Raw genomic sequence first — 19,107 nt, 5'->3', positions numbered from 1 at the left:
AACTATGTTAAACATTTCTTTCCTGAATCAGAGGACTTAAACTGAATACATTTTAAAACAGAACACACATGGGTATTTCAAAATATTTGTCGCAAATATTTGATATGAAATACTTTTCTTCCAGTATTGTGCTCTTTGGAGTATTAAGAGGAAAAGACAACAAACACTAAGAAGATATCCTCAACTTCAACTGACTTTCCCCATGCTCAATTAGATTTAATTAAGTTCTCTAAAGAGGCACAATATTTTATTGAAATGATTTCTTTCACTGAGTCATTCATTTATCCATTTACTATTCATTGAGCCATAATATAAGATGGTTACCTACTGACACTGATGATATGATAGTCAGAAAAAGTTACCTTGCTTGCCCTCAGACTGTACAATCTAGTATAAAAAAGAGCACATAATAGGTTAAAAAAGAAAGAGGTATGCCTACAGTGTCATGGGGACATGAAGGAAGTAAAGGTAATGGGTGAAGCAACCAGAAAATAATCATAGAGAAGGTAATAGCTAATACAGATCAGGTGCAGGGGAGGGCATTTCTGTGTGAGATAACCTCAGAAACAGACAATAATATCTGTGCGGGTGAAGAATTCACTCTTAAATAATTAAATATGAGGTTTCTTGGGATACCTGGATCAAGCTATGTGGCAGACAACTGGATATAAAATCTGAAGCTCAAGGCAAAGCATGGAGGAGATTATGCAGCTTTTGGCACATTCTGAAGTTGAAACCATGAGAGCTAGTGGGTTCTCCTTTGAGCAGTGTGCAGAGCAAGAGGATTAAATTGACGAGCGAAGGATGCTAGGAGAAACCCAGCAGGGAAGGGCGTGGGTTGAGAGAAAGGACTCAAGGCAGCAGGAGAAGAATTATCTGGTGATCAGGTGACATGGAAGCCAAGAGAGTGGATGTTTCAAGGCTCTAGTTATCGACAGATTCAAAGATACCCAAGACATCTGGTAAGATCAAGGGCAAAAAGCATTTTTAGTTTGGCAATAAATGGAATCACTGATAGACTTAACCTGACCAGTTTCAGCCAAATGTTGGCATAAGCAAGTTACAGTGGATTGAAGAGTAAATGGTAGATGAGGAGTGAAGACAGTAAATGAACAGAAGCACTCCTTTGAAAATTTCAGATGAGAAGTGATGTTTCAGAATGTTGATGCTGAGGGAGAGCAATAGCCACACACCAAGCCAGTCACACTATTGTGAACCAGCTCTAGTGTGGTGGTGAATCTTACGGCCAAGCTCCTTTAGGCTCGTAATTATAGGCTGTGATCCAAAGCATCTTTACAGCTGACAATCCTCAATATTAGTGAGGAGCAAAGAAGATCACAGATATAAAGATTTGGGCAAACTAGAAATTGCTATACAAATGTTAGTTATTATGGTCATTACTACAATGTGGTCTTGTTAGATTGCGGTCTGTATATCAGCCCAGTTTACATGAGGGTTGAAAAACAAATTGAAAAGTCTGCCTGATGGGGTTTGTGGAGAGGAAACATCAGTAGTTAACTTATGCATTATGCATATAATTTAGACTCAATAGATCCAGTGGATGACTGCAGCGAACAATTGCCCTCTTTAGACAGCTCAATGTGAATTTCCTGATAGAAAGAAAGCATTCCAAAGTCCTATGTAATTGGATGTGATAATAATGGCAGGATTGGCTGCTTGCTTGCTTCTCATTTCAGTGGGATGATTTGAATAAGTTCTTTATAAAAACTGTAACTGCTGTCATTTTGATAACACTCCAACTTGAAAATTTGGATTGTTGGGTGCAGACCCTTGCCAGCTCTAAACAAATGGAGGTTGGCTAACAAAGGATTTGAAGCACACCCTTTCCACGTTATGAAGTCTCCAACATGGGCAAGCTTTTACTATTGCTACCATATTCAAACTTAAGCAGGAGTTTATAGAACTCTTTGGAGCCTTCCTCTTTCACCCACAGAATTGTCAACTTTAACCACTGAGCCCTTGGCTTTATCTAAGATAAACCCTTCACCCTGCCATCCAATATATATCAGTAATTCTCTTTGTATTTTTTTTTTGACTTTGGCACTAGGTGTTCTATTTTTAAAAATTTATTCACTCATTAAGCCAATATGATTGAGCACTTACTATATTTCTGGCCTTATTCAAGGGATGAATAAGACAGAGCTCCTGCTTTCAAGGAGTGCACATCTATTTAGGGAAAAATATTTGAAAACACATGTCATAATTCAGTGAGATAAGTGCTAGAAAAAAGGTACATGCAGGAGAGTGATTAATCTTCCAAAGAGTGGAAGAGTGAGTGGCAAGGTAGAGTAAGGTTTCACAGAGGAAGTATGATTTAAATCAGTCTTAAAGGATATTGATGTTTAGACAAGAGGAGGAGGAATGTTTTATCTTTTTGATCTGTTAGTTTCTTAATGTCAGTGATTCTGCCTTATTCAACTTGTTTTCTCTTAATGCACCAGCTATAGACGGAATGTTTGCATCCCCCTCCCCCCACCAAATTCATTTGCTGAAATCTAATCTTCAGTGTGATGGTATTAGGTGGTAGGGCCTTTGGGAGGTGATTAGGTCATGAGGGTAGAGCCCTCATGAATGAGATTAGTGCCCTTATAAGAAAGAGAACTCAGAGAGCTCCCTCATTCCTCCACTATGTGAAAGGGGCACAGTGAAAAGATGGTCCTCCATGGAACAGGAAGCAGACTCTCACCAGACAGCAAATCTGCCAGCACCTTAATCTTGGACTTCCCAGCCTCCAGAACTGTGAAAAAATAAATGTCTGTTGTTTAAGCCACCCAGTCTATGCTATTTTTGTTATAGCAGCCCGAACAGACTAAGAAAGTACTTATTACAGTGAATTGAACATGAGAACCCCAAAATATTTGTTAAGTTAAATCCAAATATTTTTAAGGTATCTTTTTCCATTCTTCTGCCTTCACATTCTTCTTGAACATAGTACAACCTGCAGAGTTCATGTTCTTATTACATTAGTTTAAAAGGTTCTGCAAATATTATATCTCCTTCAATCTTTGCCCTCCTGTTTATGCTACCAACTCAAATTATCTCCCAGTTTCTCCATTAATGGTCCGAATTCTGATTGTCTTCATCTATTTTATAAATTAAGTCAGACGTGTAACTAATTCAACTTGGTCTCTTGAAAGTTGCTGCTCCCTTCCACACTTTTCAGAAGATCTCTACAAATTCTAAAATTAAGTATTCTCAAACTTAGATTAACTGTAGTTGTCAGCCATCAGATATGATGTTGGCATCTCATATCATGCTAATCTTCTGCTATGCCTTTTTAGCTCTCAAGATTTATGTATATGTATATAGTTTTTTTTTCCCACAGCTCCAAATCTGTTATAGGGAATGACTATTCTGATGTTTTAAAAATGAAAAACTAAGCTAAAGATAATACCATGTTTAAAAGAATGTTTGGGGTTCCCAGAATTTATGAAGGAAGTCCCCAAATAAAGGGATTTGCAGGTCTGATCAATCTAGGTGCCCTCCTGTGGTTAAAAAAGCAAAAACTAAACAAAATCAAAACAGCAGGAGCCAATACCAGTGTTACAGGTAGAATTTGTTTTTGAGAAGAGATGTTATTTAAAGCTCCTTCACAACATGAAATTAACCATTTGCCTTGCTACCATTACTATAGCTAGAGTCCTTTCTCAAATGTGAGCTAGAGAAACTCTCTTGGGTTTAAGCCTAAAGTTGCTATTTACTTAGACTAGCCTTTGCCTTTCTTTTTCTTTCTTTTTTATTTTTTCACTCAATTACACTCAGCCCAAGGCCATTGCTCAAAGAAAGCCATCTCATTTTAAATTTGCTGTATGCCATTCTGGTTACTCTGTTACTCCGGTTTCTTCTCAGCAATACACAATCTGAATTGCTCTAAGTTGTTCTTTGTTGCATCTTTAAGAGATCTTTATCTCGCCATACAAAAAGTCAGAAGACGCATTAACTAAACACGCAAAAAGTCAACCTGTGTGAGCAAGTCATCTAATTTTCCTGGCCTGTTTCTTTCTTAATAGCCTTTAAAAAATAAAGACATTGCTATCGAATTACTTTTCAAGTCCATTTAGATTCTATCATTCTATGGTGCTGAGGTTTTTCTGGGGGGAGAATTATATACAAGGCAGACCTCATCACAGCACCATAGTACCTACATTCAAACGACAAATTTATAAAAACTGTTTTCTAATAAAACTTTCTATAAAAACTGCTCACTTATATGGCTGCATACCTGGAACCTATGCCAGATTTCCTATGTGGCTTTTGACCATCACTGAACAATACAACTGGGGACTGAATACCAGTGTATTGTGATTACACGTGTGTGGGTATGTGTATGTGCACTGTGGTATATGCTTCAAGGGACAAATTCAGGATGCTATTAGAGTTATGGCTATACCTGATCTAGACGTGGAGTTCAAGATTTTAAAATGAGCAATAAATGAGGGATGTAGGGGTAAAAAATGATCAAAGAAAACTTCAGGAGGGAGGACCCTGAGGCATGAAGAGCTGGGTAATGTCATTTTTCTAAGAACAATGAGAGCCCATAGAAGGGTTTTAGATAATGAAGTAATATGATCAGATTTTCCTTTTCTTAAAGATTACCTTGGTTTCTCTGTGGAGAATGGGTAGAAGGGCAAGCAAACTTTTGGAGCCCTACTCATTAATAATTCATAGCAACATTTTCTCTTTAATTTCCCTCTCAATTTTTACTCTTGATCGGAAGTTGCTCCAAAGTTCTCTCCTCTCTTCTCAAAAAGACTCTCTAAAAATATTCTCACTTCTGTGTTCAATCTTTTCCCTCATTGTATATATTATCTTTCGCCTCACCAGTAGCTCCCTGCCTTTTTCATGAAAACACAACGCTTCCTCCAACTTGCTGAATAAATCAAAGGAGCAAAGTGGGCCACGAAATGTGCAGTCCCACGGGATTCTGCTCAGAAATGTCTCATGATTTGTTTAATGCTCTGTTGTCACCATCTTGAAATTCTTAACTCTTAAATAAGGGGCCCCACATTTTTCATTTGGCATTGGGCTCCCACAATTACTTAGCCATTTATGGAGTAGAGATAAATTATTTTGGTTGTGTTTGAGTAAACATTTGTTCTATACTCTTTTATATGTCATTTCCATGTCCAAAGCTTTGCCCAGTTCTCTTCACTTTTAGTATCAACATGATAAGCTAAGTTACCATTGTCTTTTCCTGATCCTGATATTACATAAATAATTAATATTAGGCAAAACAGACTTTAAAAGAGTTTCTAGATATAAATAGGGATATTTTACAATGATAAAAGCATCAATCCTCTGTCAAGAGGATATAACAATATAAACAATATCTGTACCTAATGACAGAGTGCCAAAATAAATGAAACAGAGCTGTCAGAATTAAAGGCAAAAATAAATAATTCAACAACAGTAGTTGAGATCCCATTACCCTTCTTACAACAACGGATATAAAAAACTAGGCAGATGATCAACAAGAATATAGAAGACTTGAACAACACTGTAAACCAACTAGGCCTAATACCATTTACAAAATACCCTACTACCAACGGCAGAATATACATACTTCTCAGGTACACGTGGGACATTCTCCAGGATAGACCATAATCCGGGTCATTAAACCAGCTTCAATAAACGTGAAAGGACTGAAATTATACAAAGCCATTGACAGAGGAAATTTGGGAAATTCACAAATACATGGCAATTAAACAACATACTACTAAATAACCAATGGGCCAAAGAAGAAATGATACAGGAAATAAGAAAATACTTTGAGGTGAATGAAAGCAAAAACATAACATACCAAAAATGTAATGCAGATAAGGCAGTGCTTAGAAGGAAATTTATAGCTGTAAATGCCTGTATACAAAGAGAAAAAAAGACTTGGAATAAATGTCTTAACTTTTCAGGTTAAGACACTGGAAAATAAGAGAAAACTAAACTTAAATGTAAGCAAAATGAAGGATATAATAAATATGGGAGTAGAAATCAATGAAATAGAGAATAGAAAAGCCATAAAGAAAATCAATGAAACCAAATGCTTGCTCTTTGAAGAGATCAAGAAAACTGACAAACCTTTACCTAGAATCACCAAAGAAAGGGGAGAACACTCAAATAACTAGAATCAGAAATGACAATAGGAGCATCATTACTGACCTTACAAAAATAAAAAAAGATTATGAAGGAGCATTATGAACACTTGTATCAATAAATTAAATAACTCAGCTGAATGGACAAATGCCTGGAAATACACAAACTACCTACTTGACTCAAGAAGAAAGAGACAATATAAGTAGACCTCTAACAAGTAAGTAGAGATTGATTTAGGAATCAAAAACCTCCCAGAAAAGCCCAGGCACAGATAATATCAGTCCTGAATTCTACCAAACACATAAAGAATATCACTAATTCACAAACTATTCCAAAAAATAGAAAAAATATAGAATAATGTTTTAAGGAAAACATTCCATCTACAATAGCATCACAAAGGGAAATATTTAGCAATAAAATTAACAAAAGAAGTGCAAAACTCATACTGTAAATACTGTAAGACTTGAGAGAAATTTTAAAAGGTTGAAAGACAGCCCATGTTCAGTCTGTTATTTCCTCAAAATGTTAAACATAGAGCTACGACATATATGAACCAGTAATTCCACTCCCAGGTATATACCCCAAAGAATTGATAACACATACACAGGAACGTTTACATAAACATTTATCGCAGCATTATTCATAGTAACCCCAAAGTGGAAAAAAACAAGTGCCCATCAGTTGAGCTAAACAATTGATGAATTGCTAAATGAACTATGACATATCCATAGAATGGAATATCATTTGGCAATAAAAAAATGAAGCATTGATAGATGCTATAAGATAGATGCTATAAGATAGATGAACCTTGAAAACATCATCTGAGTGAAAGAAGCCAGACACAAAAGACCACATATTGAATGATTCATTCATTTATATGAAATGTCCAGAATGGGAGAGTTTCTGGAGACAGTAGATTTGTGCTTACCAGGGGCTATCACTTATTTCAGTACTCGCTTCCATTATATTCTATTACACAGATGGTCAGCTCATTGGTTTACAATGTGGCCTCTCATGTCAGAATGCTTGTGTCCAAATCCTGGCCCCTCATTTTATTATTAAGGAGGGATTTTTGGCAAGTCACTCAACCCTCTGAGCCTCACAAAATAGGTTTCAATCATGTTAGAAAAAAAAAAAGTGGTAGCTAGGCATGATTTTTTCACGTGGGGGCAAGTTCAGTTTTATAAAAAATTTCCCCCAAATTGTAGAACATATCTCATAGGACTGTATAAGGATTGAATGGAGACTACACTGAAAGACCATAATAACACAGTAAGTGGTAGTTATTGTTATTAATGTTCTATAAATTAATTTCCTAAGTGAACAATTTTTCAAATCTAAAAAATCCGTGTCAATAAAATCTTTAGTGACGAAACTTTTTTTTCCCCCAATTTTTTGATTTGGTGGTTAAGTTCTGAACTACCTACCAGTTCTTACTTATATAAAATATTTAAAAAGAAGTGTTAGCATTTCCAGCTTTACGGGCTAAAAGAAGGCTTAGCTTTTGTTTATGTTTTCCTTTTCTGGTCTTGGACTTGCTCTTTCCTGCTGATTTGCTGTTCAAATAAAAATAAGAGTTGAAAACAGCTGAGAAGGCTCACTAGCTGGCTTTTGAAAAACTGAATATACACTTGAAACTTAATTTTTTTTCTGAAATAAGCTGCTTTCTTTTTCTCTTCCACTTCAGGCACCCGTGTTTTGAGCTGGAGGGCAATTGATATAGACTAAATCTCAGTGATCCTGTCCTTACAGGACCTTTAATTTTAAGGCAGACCAGAGAGCCCCAGCCTTCCAGCAGAATCACTCCTGAATACACTCGGAGCATGTTTCTAGTATTGTAAAGGTAAGTAATTTTCTAGAGTATATACTCATTTGATACTAATAATGCAATTCCCTCCCAAATATATTAGAAGCTCATCAAGCCTAATTCAAATTTTCAAATTGGTCTTTGTTTCCAGGCATTTTCAGTGGAAAAAGGTAGGAAGTATGTTTTTCTTTTAAAACAAAGCTACACTGAGCTCTCAATGATACTACCTATTTAAATACAAGATTATGGAGTTTTTGCTTAAACTTATTGATTTCACATCTGTATCTACTTTGCCCTCTGCTGAAAATCCCAGCTTTCGCTGACACCAACATAACTACAAATTTGCTTTAAACTATAATACACAGACAACAGTTCCCAAAGAATAATATCATTACTGAAAATAGTTTAAGGTTTTATCATAAGCTTTCACGCTGTGGTGTCAAATTATGACTTTCGAGATCACTTAGAAAAGTTCCTATCTATGGGGCTGTGCCAGCCACTCATTAAACAGATAAAGTTCATTTGCATAATCTTTCTTTCAATATTAGGGATTCTTAAAATCAGATTGTTTAATAATTATGTAAATATACAAATTGTTTCAAAGTTAAATTTACAAAACAAAGTATGAAAACCAAGTATACTCAGAGAATTCTGGCTTGTATTCTTTTCTTCATACTGTTCCTCCCCCATTCCTGTCTCTACGTAAATTTAAAAAAATTATATATATCCTTCTTTAATGAATGTTAGCATACTATAAGTACTTTTCACTATCTGGAGTATATAAAGATACCTTACTTTTTATAGCTTCATGTTATTCTCTTATTTGGATGCACTATAATTGAATCAACTAGCCATCTCTTGATGGACATTTTTATTGGTAACCCTTTTTTTGTGCATTTATAAATAACACTGTAACAAATAGCCTTCTGTATATGTCTTCTTGTATTTTTGCCAGTGTATCTTTGAGATAAACTGCTAACGAGATTCCTAAAGAGATTGCTAGGTCAAATGTAAATGCATATTTAATTTTCCTAGATACTGTCAAGTTTACTTTAAATTTCTGTATTTCTACAAGCAATGCATGAGAGTACTCATTTCCTCCATAGCGTTGTCAAAGGAATATTCTGTAAATATTCAGACTTTTGTTAATCTGAGAGAAGCTGCATTTCTCTTATTAGGAGTGGGTTTGAGTAGCTGTATTTAGGGGACATCTGCATTGCTTTCTATGAGAATTGTGTGTTCATATTTCTAGCCTTATTTTTTAAATATGCAGTTTTGAGTATTTCTTTCTTTTTAGAAGACCTTCACGTATCGGCCTACTAACTCTTTGTAGTATAGGAAGCTAATAACTTCTTAGTTTATCACTTAATTTTTACTTTATTTATTTTGTCATGCAAAAGTTGTGTGTGTGTGTGTGCATGGGTCTAATTAAACTTATTTTTCCCTAGATTTTAAGTATAGTTTAGGAAAGCTTTTCCTACAACCCAGTTATAAAAAGTTCACCCATGTACTGTATTCCTAATATATGTATGGCTTTATATTACACATTTGGAATTTATTCTGGTATATAAGCTCAAGAAATTCCTAAAAATTTACCAAGCACGAGCCTGTACAAGCTGGTTCCAGTATACCACTCACTGCTGGTGGGACACCATTGTCAACTGACAAGCTGTTGGCTGGAGATCCATGGATTGTTTCTGTGTGTTGTTTCAGTTTGTATCTTCTTAGGTATAATGACTGTGTATGTTTCATCAAGTCAATAAAGTTCCTGGTGCCTCAAATTTTCCAAATTAAAAACCTCTTCGAACATTGAGAAAAGGTGTCATTATTTTTGACGAACAGTACATTACAGCTTCAAGGAAAGAATGTATAACTATTTGGTAAAAAAATGTGCTATTCTCTAGTTGAGATTTTTTGAATATAAAACAGCAATCATTCAGTTGCATAATAGTGCTGCTACTTTTAGAAACAGCAACTGAATAGGGAGATGTCCTTGTAGGGAGATGGACATTATGTGTTAAATGGTCTTGTTTTTCACAGATTGGCACTGACTACTGCTTACAACACTTCATTCAATTTTTTTTTTCTCAGGTTTAGGGAATTTAATAACCCCAAATGGACACAAAAACATAATATGTAATAAAGACTCACCACTACTAGAAGCATCGTTCAGATTTAGCAGTCCCCCTCCGAGCCCTCTGTAACTATGGTAACTGTAGGTCCCATTTCCGTTGATGTACAACACCTCCTGGGAGCCTGAAACAGCTGAGGTTGAGTAAGTGCCCTGGGCCGCCTCTGGTTTACACTGTTTGTCAGCTGGAGCAGATTCATCCTGCAATGACAATAGCATTTCATTATTTATCAAATCACTGTGCTATTTCACCTTGAACAGGACTATCTTATTGTTATCTACATGTCTGCACTGAACAAGAAGAAAAATATAGTCAACGTTAAGTCAGTACATATGCACATTTTCAACAACTTTGCTGAAAACTAAAAAAAGGAAAGCAAAGTAACAATGTGAGACAGATTGGAGATGGAACAATTTGCAATTTCCAACTGAATTTAAAATTACGTGAAGAGAGTTGTTCACAATAGCCAAGAGAAGGAAGTAACCTAAATATCCATTGACAAATGAATAAAGAAAACATGGTATATAAATACAATGCAATATTATTCAGGCTCAAGAAAAGAAGGAAATCCTGTCATCTCCTACAACATGGATGAACCTTGAGGACAATGCTAAGTGAAATTAGCCAATCACAAAAAGATAAATATTGCATAATTCCACTTATTTTCGATAGATTAGTCAAGCACATAGAATCAGAAAGTAGAATGGCGGTTGCAATGGTCTGGGGGAGGGGGAGGTGGGGAATTGTTCACTGTGTGATTCAGTCATGCAGGATCGGGGGAGTGGTTCCGGGGGAGAGGGATCTGTTGCACAAAAATGTACATGTGGTTGACAATACTGGAAATTGTTGGGAGGGTGAACTTTACATTAAAAAATTTTTAAAAAAATTTAAAAAGAACTAGTTAGGTTTAAAAAAATTACATGAAGAGAAATAACAATTTGCAAAAAAAATTTGCAAAAATTGGCTTTCTTGAAATTCCTTTTTTTTTTTTTTTGTAGTCTGCTCTCTCATGTGCTCTCTCTCTCTCTTTTATTTTATGGCTATAGGAAAATTTATTGTGTGCTGATTCCACACTAGGCCCCTTACATGCATCACAACAGCCTGACAGAGACTTGAGCAAACCCAGGCTTTTCAGCTTGTTTTTCTTTTCTTAAGTTGCGCTTAAGAAAAACCATGCTTTCAAACTTCTAACCAATGAAAGTTGTATGGACACAAATTATAATTGGCAATAAATTGTATATATGTTCATAGCAAAACAGATTGAATGAATTTCCCTTCAGCTGTGAGTTTATAAAGTCTAAAATATATACAACATATATGACTTGTCTACTGCATTCTTCATCATTTCTTCTTTTTTTAATAAGAAGGAATTAGAAACAGATTTGTAATAAATTCTTAAGAGTGTTTTTCATAATCAGAAGTATTTTTCAGCTTATAAATTTAGAGTGCATGTTTAGGGAAACAAACTTTCAAATACTTTTTTTTTTTTTTTTTGGTGGCATCAAGTACTGGAAAAAGAGGAAAAGTGGAATAAGTTTGCTCTATAGACCCAGTAGTATTGCTATAGCCAGAGATATTCTAATCTTTCATGTAGTGAAAGCATTGCCATGACTATCAGAACTATGCAGTTATGACTTTGCTCTTGTTCTGATCTTTTCAACTATAACTGACCTATTCAACTCTATTACACTCAGCTGTAGATCTTAGACGTGTGATTTATAAGCTTTTCATCTTTTCATTTCTAGGTAAGTAAGATTATGAAATAAACAGCAAAATTCCTCTATGTAAATTAAACTGAAAATAAGAATTTTCCTAGCATTGCCTTTAAAAAAAAAACATGAGCGGACGTAAATTGGTATATGAACTAGAAAGTCTAATTGTAATTCCTTGCATTTAAACCTTAGAAATCCCTGTGAAGGTAAATTACTTTAGAATAACACTCTTTCCTGGGAGAAACTGCATTAAAGAAGGGACCCATACACAATCAGATTTTATTGGTATCACTGGCTTTACTATTTAGACTGGGAAGACAGCAAGTTCCAGATTTTTTTTTTTTTCTTAATACTGAAAGTTGCTCTTTGCTAAATACCCAACGGTGGTGGGTTTTAGACTGTGGTTCTCTACCAAAGAAGATAGGGGGCCTTCACCAAATTTACCATTTGTAATATGGACTTTTTCTAAAGACATAACAATATATATGTTTTGGGGTTTCTTTGTACTATAATGAAATTTTATATTACAAATAGTAAGGGAGCTTAAATACTCTAAGATATTGAAGATGATATTTCCAGGAATCTTTGGTTGCTGGAAGCCATAATAAGTAGGTCTAAGGTAAATAATTGTAATAATTACAGTGCTACTGTGAAAAATAATTATTAATAAAGCAACATTAGTGGTACAGAAACATAGCAACGATTCGAATTTTAGAATCTGTAACCAGCTGTCTTTTAAATGGCATGTTACAATGACCGGGTGAATGGAAAATGGTCTAACCAATGATGATTACCCCTCATGCAGTATCCAAAAAGTCTTTCATAAAGGTACAGTAAAATGGTCTCCCATCTATGAGTGCTTATCTCCTCCCTGCCTGGGGACAGATTAATATGTGTATTATTTTATATATATATATATATATATATATATATATATATATATATATATATATATACACACACACACACACATATATATATATATTCTTCCATACTAGAATACAGACATATTTTATATATTTATTGCTTGTGAAATTAGCAAAGCTCATCAGAAGATTGATAGATGAATCTGTGATATTTACATGGGTGAATTTTTTTCACACATATAACTTCTATTTCCTATAAAGTAGTACATCTCAAACTACTCTCCATGGCTTCTGGGGAAATGCCTCAGAGTCTTCCCGAGACTATGGGACAAAGGCATAGAGATATGCTTTCATATTATGTCTTTCCTCTTTACCCAGATGAGCAGCTCTGTCTGCTCTCTTCTACACTCATAAAAATCACTGCATCTACAGCATTATGAAAAACCACTGGGCTGTGCAGTATTCTTTCTGTAGAGGCATGTAGCCATTGCAACTCTGAAAGAAAGCAAATTATTCAATACTTCAAAGCAATTTTGAGGTTCTTGAGAAGGGGCTAGCCTCAAACCCTCAAACAATTCTACCACTAGTGTAACTTCCCAGTTTCCTGATAGAAAACAACTTGGGCAGCATGATAAAATTTGAGTCTCTTGTTTGAGAAAATTCATGGCTATTATGATACATACCCAGTTTATTTTTCTGTGTTTGGAAAATGACAACAGAATATACCCACAGGAGAAGAGTTTCTTAATGATGAAGAAAAAGGGAGAAGGCATTGTCTCCACAATGTTTTCTCTCTGATTCTTTGTATGATAGAATTAATTTGTATTATTGAATGTGCTATTTTTTAAATGTGCCTCAGTCTTTTCATTATTAACTGTTATTCCAAACCACAGTAACTGCACTGAGCAGGCAGATAATTAATCCTATTAATAATCAAAACAGGCCTTGTAGGGAGTCATTTGTAGTCAAACACAGATTTGCACTATTAATGTTTTGGCAGCCCACTATATGTTGAGAAATACGATGTATGAAAATCCCAGTAATATCTGTGCTGCAGTGTATTTTTGGGAGAAGTTTAATATGAAGTTAATTCATGTTTTTTCTTGTGAATGATTACTATTATTGGTTTCAAAGAAAGCATAAAAAAATAAGTAAATGACATAAAAAATAAATATCCCCTGGAGTCACATTTTATCTCTGTAAGCAACGTTTAATAAACATTAGTTCCTAAAGTTCTCAAATTTGACAGCTTGCCCCTGAGGTTGCTATGAAGATTATTTTTAAAAGAGGATAATATTAATATGCTACAAGACTGCATATCCAGGCAATGAAATATATTTTATTCATCAAAAACTAGAAAAAATCCTATCCCAGATTTTATTAGACATATTTCAAATTTTCTTTAAAAAATTCCATTAAAAAAGATAGCATCGATATGATGGAATGACCATCAGCATTGCACTAGATAATACAGAGTTGTTTTGATTCAGATTTCGTTGATTAAAAATATATAACAGATGAAAGAAACAGTTATGGTGACTTTTATAATTAGGCTTTGGCCTTATCAATAGATATTTCCTTTATGTATATAAGTATGCATCTCAAATTTAGGAAAAAATTGGGCTTAGAATAGGATGGGTGATTACTTACAGATGGATGGCAAGATTGGAATGATTTAGAAGAGCAGGCATTGTCTACTCATTACCCTCTCATCCACACACTATTTGGGAAGATTGGTTTGTACTCCTTTGTACTCTATCCGTAGAAACTGGAAAGGACAAATTTGAGTTTGCTGAACCTGATCTGGTACTTGGACCATACAGATTGAATTCCTAACTTACTTCAGCTGCCTAAGGAATCCTTTACTCAGGTACCGTACATAGACATGTTTTTCAAAACTAAATCTGACTGGTTCCACTCAACTTTTTGACAATAGGTTTCAAAAAAGACATTGCTATTATATCTCCCAAGAATTCCACTTTTTCTTAGCTTTTATATTCTCTACCATCTGTTAAATATGCTGTATATTTTCATTAACTTTTCTCTGCCTATAAAGATTATCAGAAAATTCCAGTAAAATTTTCTGCTTGATTCAATAATCCAGATACCTTTCTTCTGTTTGCCTTTTACCTTACATTATTATAGCAATTGGAGTTTGCAAGGCATTTTTGCATCAATATGGAATTACATTTTTAGTTCATCACTGAGATGGTCAGGGTACCAGTGATGCACTTTTTTAAGGTAAAAAGAAAAACTTGCATAGACCTCAAACAAGCTTATCACTGCAAAATATTAAACACGTGGATAATTCAGGTATCAATTTGCCTGAACTTTCTATTGTTACTAGACTTCTCCTATCTTTACATGTTCTTTGTAGTCTGTCTATAGAAGCATTTTTACTTTAAATTACTGCTCTAAATGTCCTCCTTGCTCTTTAAGTATGGATGAAGGGAGAGAGTGCAATTTATTTCACATATAAACTGCTGGAAAACATCTCTACCTTCTTCTTCCACTTGAAAGCAAGTGTTCCAGAACTAAGCATATGTGGCTAAGAGTTTCCAGGGAAATTCATAAAAGATCTGAGAGAACCAGAGCTCTAATTTAAACTGCTTTCCTGCTAAGAAAAAAAAAAAAACAGTCTGCACTAGAAGTAAATGTGATTATTACTTGGGATGAGGAGAAGTGATTTATGATGCCATCAAAACACACACACAAACACTCACACATATAACACTCAGGGAGTAACTTCTTTCATATGGTTAAGAGCACCCATATAGTCTCCACTTGTTGGCCACACAAATGGTTCAGATGCCAACACAGAAGACTGTTCTTTGCAAAGACGCTCCCAAACTCACTGAGAAAGATAATAAGGGAAGACATGTTTTGACTAAATCTAAGTAGCCTAATAATAAGATCTGAAATAACAGAGTAAACAGATTTGGTTTCCGACTTAAGAAACCAAAATCATAGCAGGATAGCTTTCACCTAGAGTTTTATCAGTGTTCCCAGAATAGGTTATGTTAACAAACTCTCTTTGTAGCAATATTTACACACACACACACACATACACACAGTGACATGATTTTATAAACAATAAATGCTTGAGAACTATTGACTTAAAGAAAAATACAAAATAAATACAGTCCTCAACCTGATATGTAAGGATACATGGCTGGCAAGAAGTAACCCAGTAGCTTGCAAAGCCATCTACTCTAAAATTCTTCCTGATGGCCATAAAGTTTTGTTAGTAAAAACAAAAGTAGAGACTTAGCACTCTTAAATTACAATCTTAAATGTAACACTACGCTATTTAGTTATTGACCAAAAAAAATCAAATTTAAAAAACAGATGTCTTTTTTTCTATAGGTTTCTAACACTTAATTTTGAGTTCCATTGTTAATATGACCAAAATGAAAATTTAAAAATAGTGTTCCTTTGAGGTCCTAAAATCTGATTGCAGATATAATTTTTTTGGTCATCAGTTTCATATGTGTAGCATAATAGTTTTCACCTCAGAAAAATCAGTTTTAACAAAGCAGTACCAAATCAGTATTTTTCACATTAAATTGTAATAAATTTTATGAATAAAAAAGATTTTCTTCTAACCATAGTATCTTTGTTTCTCCTGAGTTCTCATCTTTTAGTTATTTTTTTAAATCTACATTTAAAACAACTCAAAACATCTTTGACAAAAATCCCTTTATTTGCAGTTGGGCTCTTTTGATTAAAAAAAAAACAACTTCCTTAAATCATTTTTTTCTTAATCCCCTTTAATACAATATTCCCTTTTGGTAAGATAGTTGCAATACTTTATCTGGTGATTCTATGGCAGACATGGTTTCTGATATTACCTATATAACTGTTACTCTCAAATTCTCATTTCCAGTTTCTGCCTTCCCTCTGAGGTTCATGCCTGCATTTCCTATTATTCAGTTATGCCCATTTAACACTATGAAATTAAATTTCTCTTTCCTCCAGACACCCCTTGCAAAAAATTTTAATTAAAAATCAAAACAACACCTGTTCTATTACCAATGTTTCTTGTTCTAGTTACTGCATCATGCCAAGATTTTTTTCTTCTCTTATACAGGCTTCCCTCAGTCAAACAATAACCAAGCCCTCTCAGCTCCATCTTGGAAATGACCCTTATTGGCATGCATCTGAGAAACACTCATTGCTAATACATAATCCAGAGTACCTTAATCCCTCATTTGGGCTATCGTGATAACCCCCTGACCAGTGTTTGCCCCTTCACATCTTGTCCACATCTTCTCAAATGTATCTTTTAAAAATCACTTATGTTGATTTCTCTTTAAAAGTTCTCAAGATTTCTTGTTTCCTAGAGAACAAAACCCAAAGATCCTGGCATCCAAACCCCTTCAGAGTTTGAGAACAATCTTTCCAGCCACATCTTCTGCCACTTCCTCTCTTGCACTCTATACTCTGGTCATAGCTTAAACTGAAAAAATAAATCTTACCAGTGTAATATTCTGAGTCACCTAAATTGCCGCATATGTGCACTGACATACAGAAAGTTTCTCATCTATAATTATTTTATGTGTCATAGCATCTGATGATGGTCTGTCATCTAAATTTTAATCTTTTTTCCAAAATTTTCACATATGTATCTAACGATGAATAACAAACTAAAATTTGCTTAAAAGTTTTTTAGTACTTTTTAGAAAACTTTTGTGTGAAATCAAAAAGTGTTATGTAGGTACAGCAGACTTACGTATGCCCTTCATCAAAAGTAAGGAGGCAAAAGGATGGTATTTTCCTTATAATCTAAATTCCAGATTAACAACTATTCTCCCTAAATCTCTAATCTATCCCACAGACACCCTCAAACAAAAGAAGTAGGACCTATTTATTTGAAATTATTGTATCTCTTCTACTGTATACAATTATCTTTATGAAAAAAATGCAAGGAAAGAAAATAGAAAGTAAAAGATGTCATAGAAAGAGAACAAAGACTTCAATTGTATATATAAATTAGTTCTCAGATTGATAGAGATCAAAGACCTTGAACCAAACATCCTACTGAAGATGAGGTCTAAAAAAAACACCAACACAATTATTCTAACAATTAGAAATTTCTCCAAAGCAAGATTCTAAACACTATAGCTATGTTAGAATCTTTAGCTATAAAAATATTACAGCTGAAATCAAATCCAGAACAAATAAGTATTACAGTTGTAATAAAAATTCAGAACAAATATTTTTAGCAATTAAACTTTGAGAAGCACAACAGAGATCAATAATATATATATATTTTTTAGAGCAGTTAACCGTTAGTAACTACATAAGAATCCTATTAACATGGTGATGTCAGAAGATTAAGGCTAATACCTGCATAATGGCCAACTAGCGTATGATGTTGGGCAGCCTGGAGAGGTGCATTATTTTATCAACAATGTGATCAAATTTGATACATAAAGCAGAGTTTTAAAGGGATTTAATAAGTTTCTGCTAGTTAATTTTAGTCTGATAATAAGATTATATTTTTTATTTTATTTTGTCCACATATAATAACATGTATATATATTATTGTTTAATGCTAAAATAATCTCATAAGTGTTAGCACTGTTTTTGACTGTAACATTTTTGCTCAGATCAAATAAAATTAACACATGCCACTTCAGAAGATAAATTAAGAGAAACAAACTTTCTTTTCATTTCTGTGCATATCAGTTTTCCCAAAGTACAAGAGCAGGCTACAATTTACGTTAAAACTATGGTTGAATACATTGTCACAAATGGCTACATAAACCGACAAAACTCAGGCCAAGTACTTTAAAAGTGACCTCTCAGATACGATTTATTTATCCCCAATGTCAGTTACCCAAAATCTTCTAGGTATGATTCTGGAAGTCTTTACTACCGGCTTAAGAAAATTAGGCTCAACTGGGAAAAAGAGCTTTGAAAAATACAATGAAAGTTTTTTGAAAAAAAACTTGGCCACGGCAGACAATTTTCATCTTTTCCTATTTCTTTTTGAGTAAGTAGAAAAACTTGACTAATGATGCTATTTCAACAGGATGTTGGGAGGTAATCATAGGTGGTTTCAAAATTAGAAACAGGTGTGCCAGCATGGTTGAATGAGCAGAACAAAGAACAATCCCTTCCGAATGTCACTCTACATAATAGATTCCTTCACAGCTACTTTTAATGAACATTATGTGCAGTCAGATAATAAACATAATTCCATCTGAATTATATATCTTGAAGGAGCCATATAATTGAGATCTTAATTCCTACACACGTTGAAATAAAAGCTTACAGGTTATTATAATTTAATTTAAACTGGGTGTAAAAATTACCCATCCATTTTGATACTTCAAGTATATTCATTACGAAATAGTCAAACTAGGTAATTAGAAAAGCCATCAAAATGGTGATGCCTGAATCACTGAGTGATAATGCTTTTACATTAATGTGAAAATAAATTTCAAAGGGAACGTGTACGAAACAACATGAAATGA

General features: G+C 34.2%; 1 protein-coding gene across 6 annotated transcripts in view; it reads right to left on the bottom strand.

Moving 5' to 3' along the window:
- The window catches only part of NOL4 (nucleolar protein 4), a 408,480-nt gene that overhangs the window by 47,909 nt on the left and 341,464 nt on the right, over window positions 1-19,107 (bottom strand). For all 6 annotated transcript variants that reach the window (XM_061169490.1, XM_061169493.1, XM_061169492.1 and 3 more), the window contains one exon: window positions 10,067-10,247. In XM_061169490.1, coding sequence (XP_061025473.1) covers window positions 10,067-10,247 — 181 coding nt within the window. The remainder of the gene's footprint in view (window positions 1-10,066; window positions 10,248-19,107) is intronic.

Source organism: Eubalaena glacialis, chromosome 15 (assembly GCF_028564815.1).
Source record: "Eubalaena glacialis isolate mEubGla1 chromosome 15, mEubGla1.1.hap2.+ XY, whole genome shotgun sequence".
In the NCBI taxonomy this organism is placed as follows: Eukaryota; Metazoa; Chordata; class Mammalia; order Artiodactyla; family Balaenidae; genus Eubalaena; species Eubalaena glacialis.
Note: the sequence above shows the minus strand (reverse complement) of the source record. Positions and strands in the feature narration are given on the sequence as shown.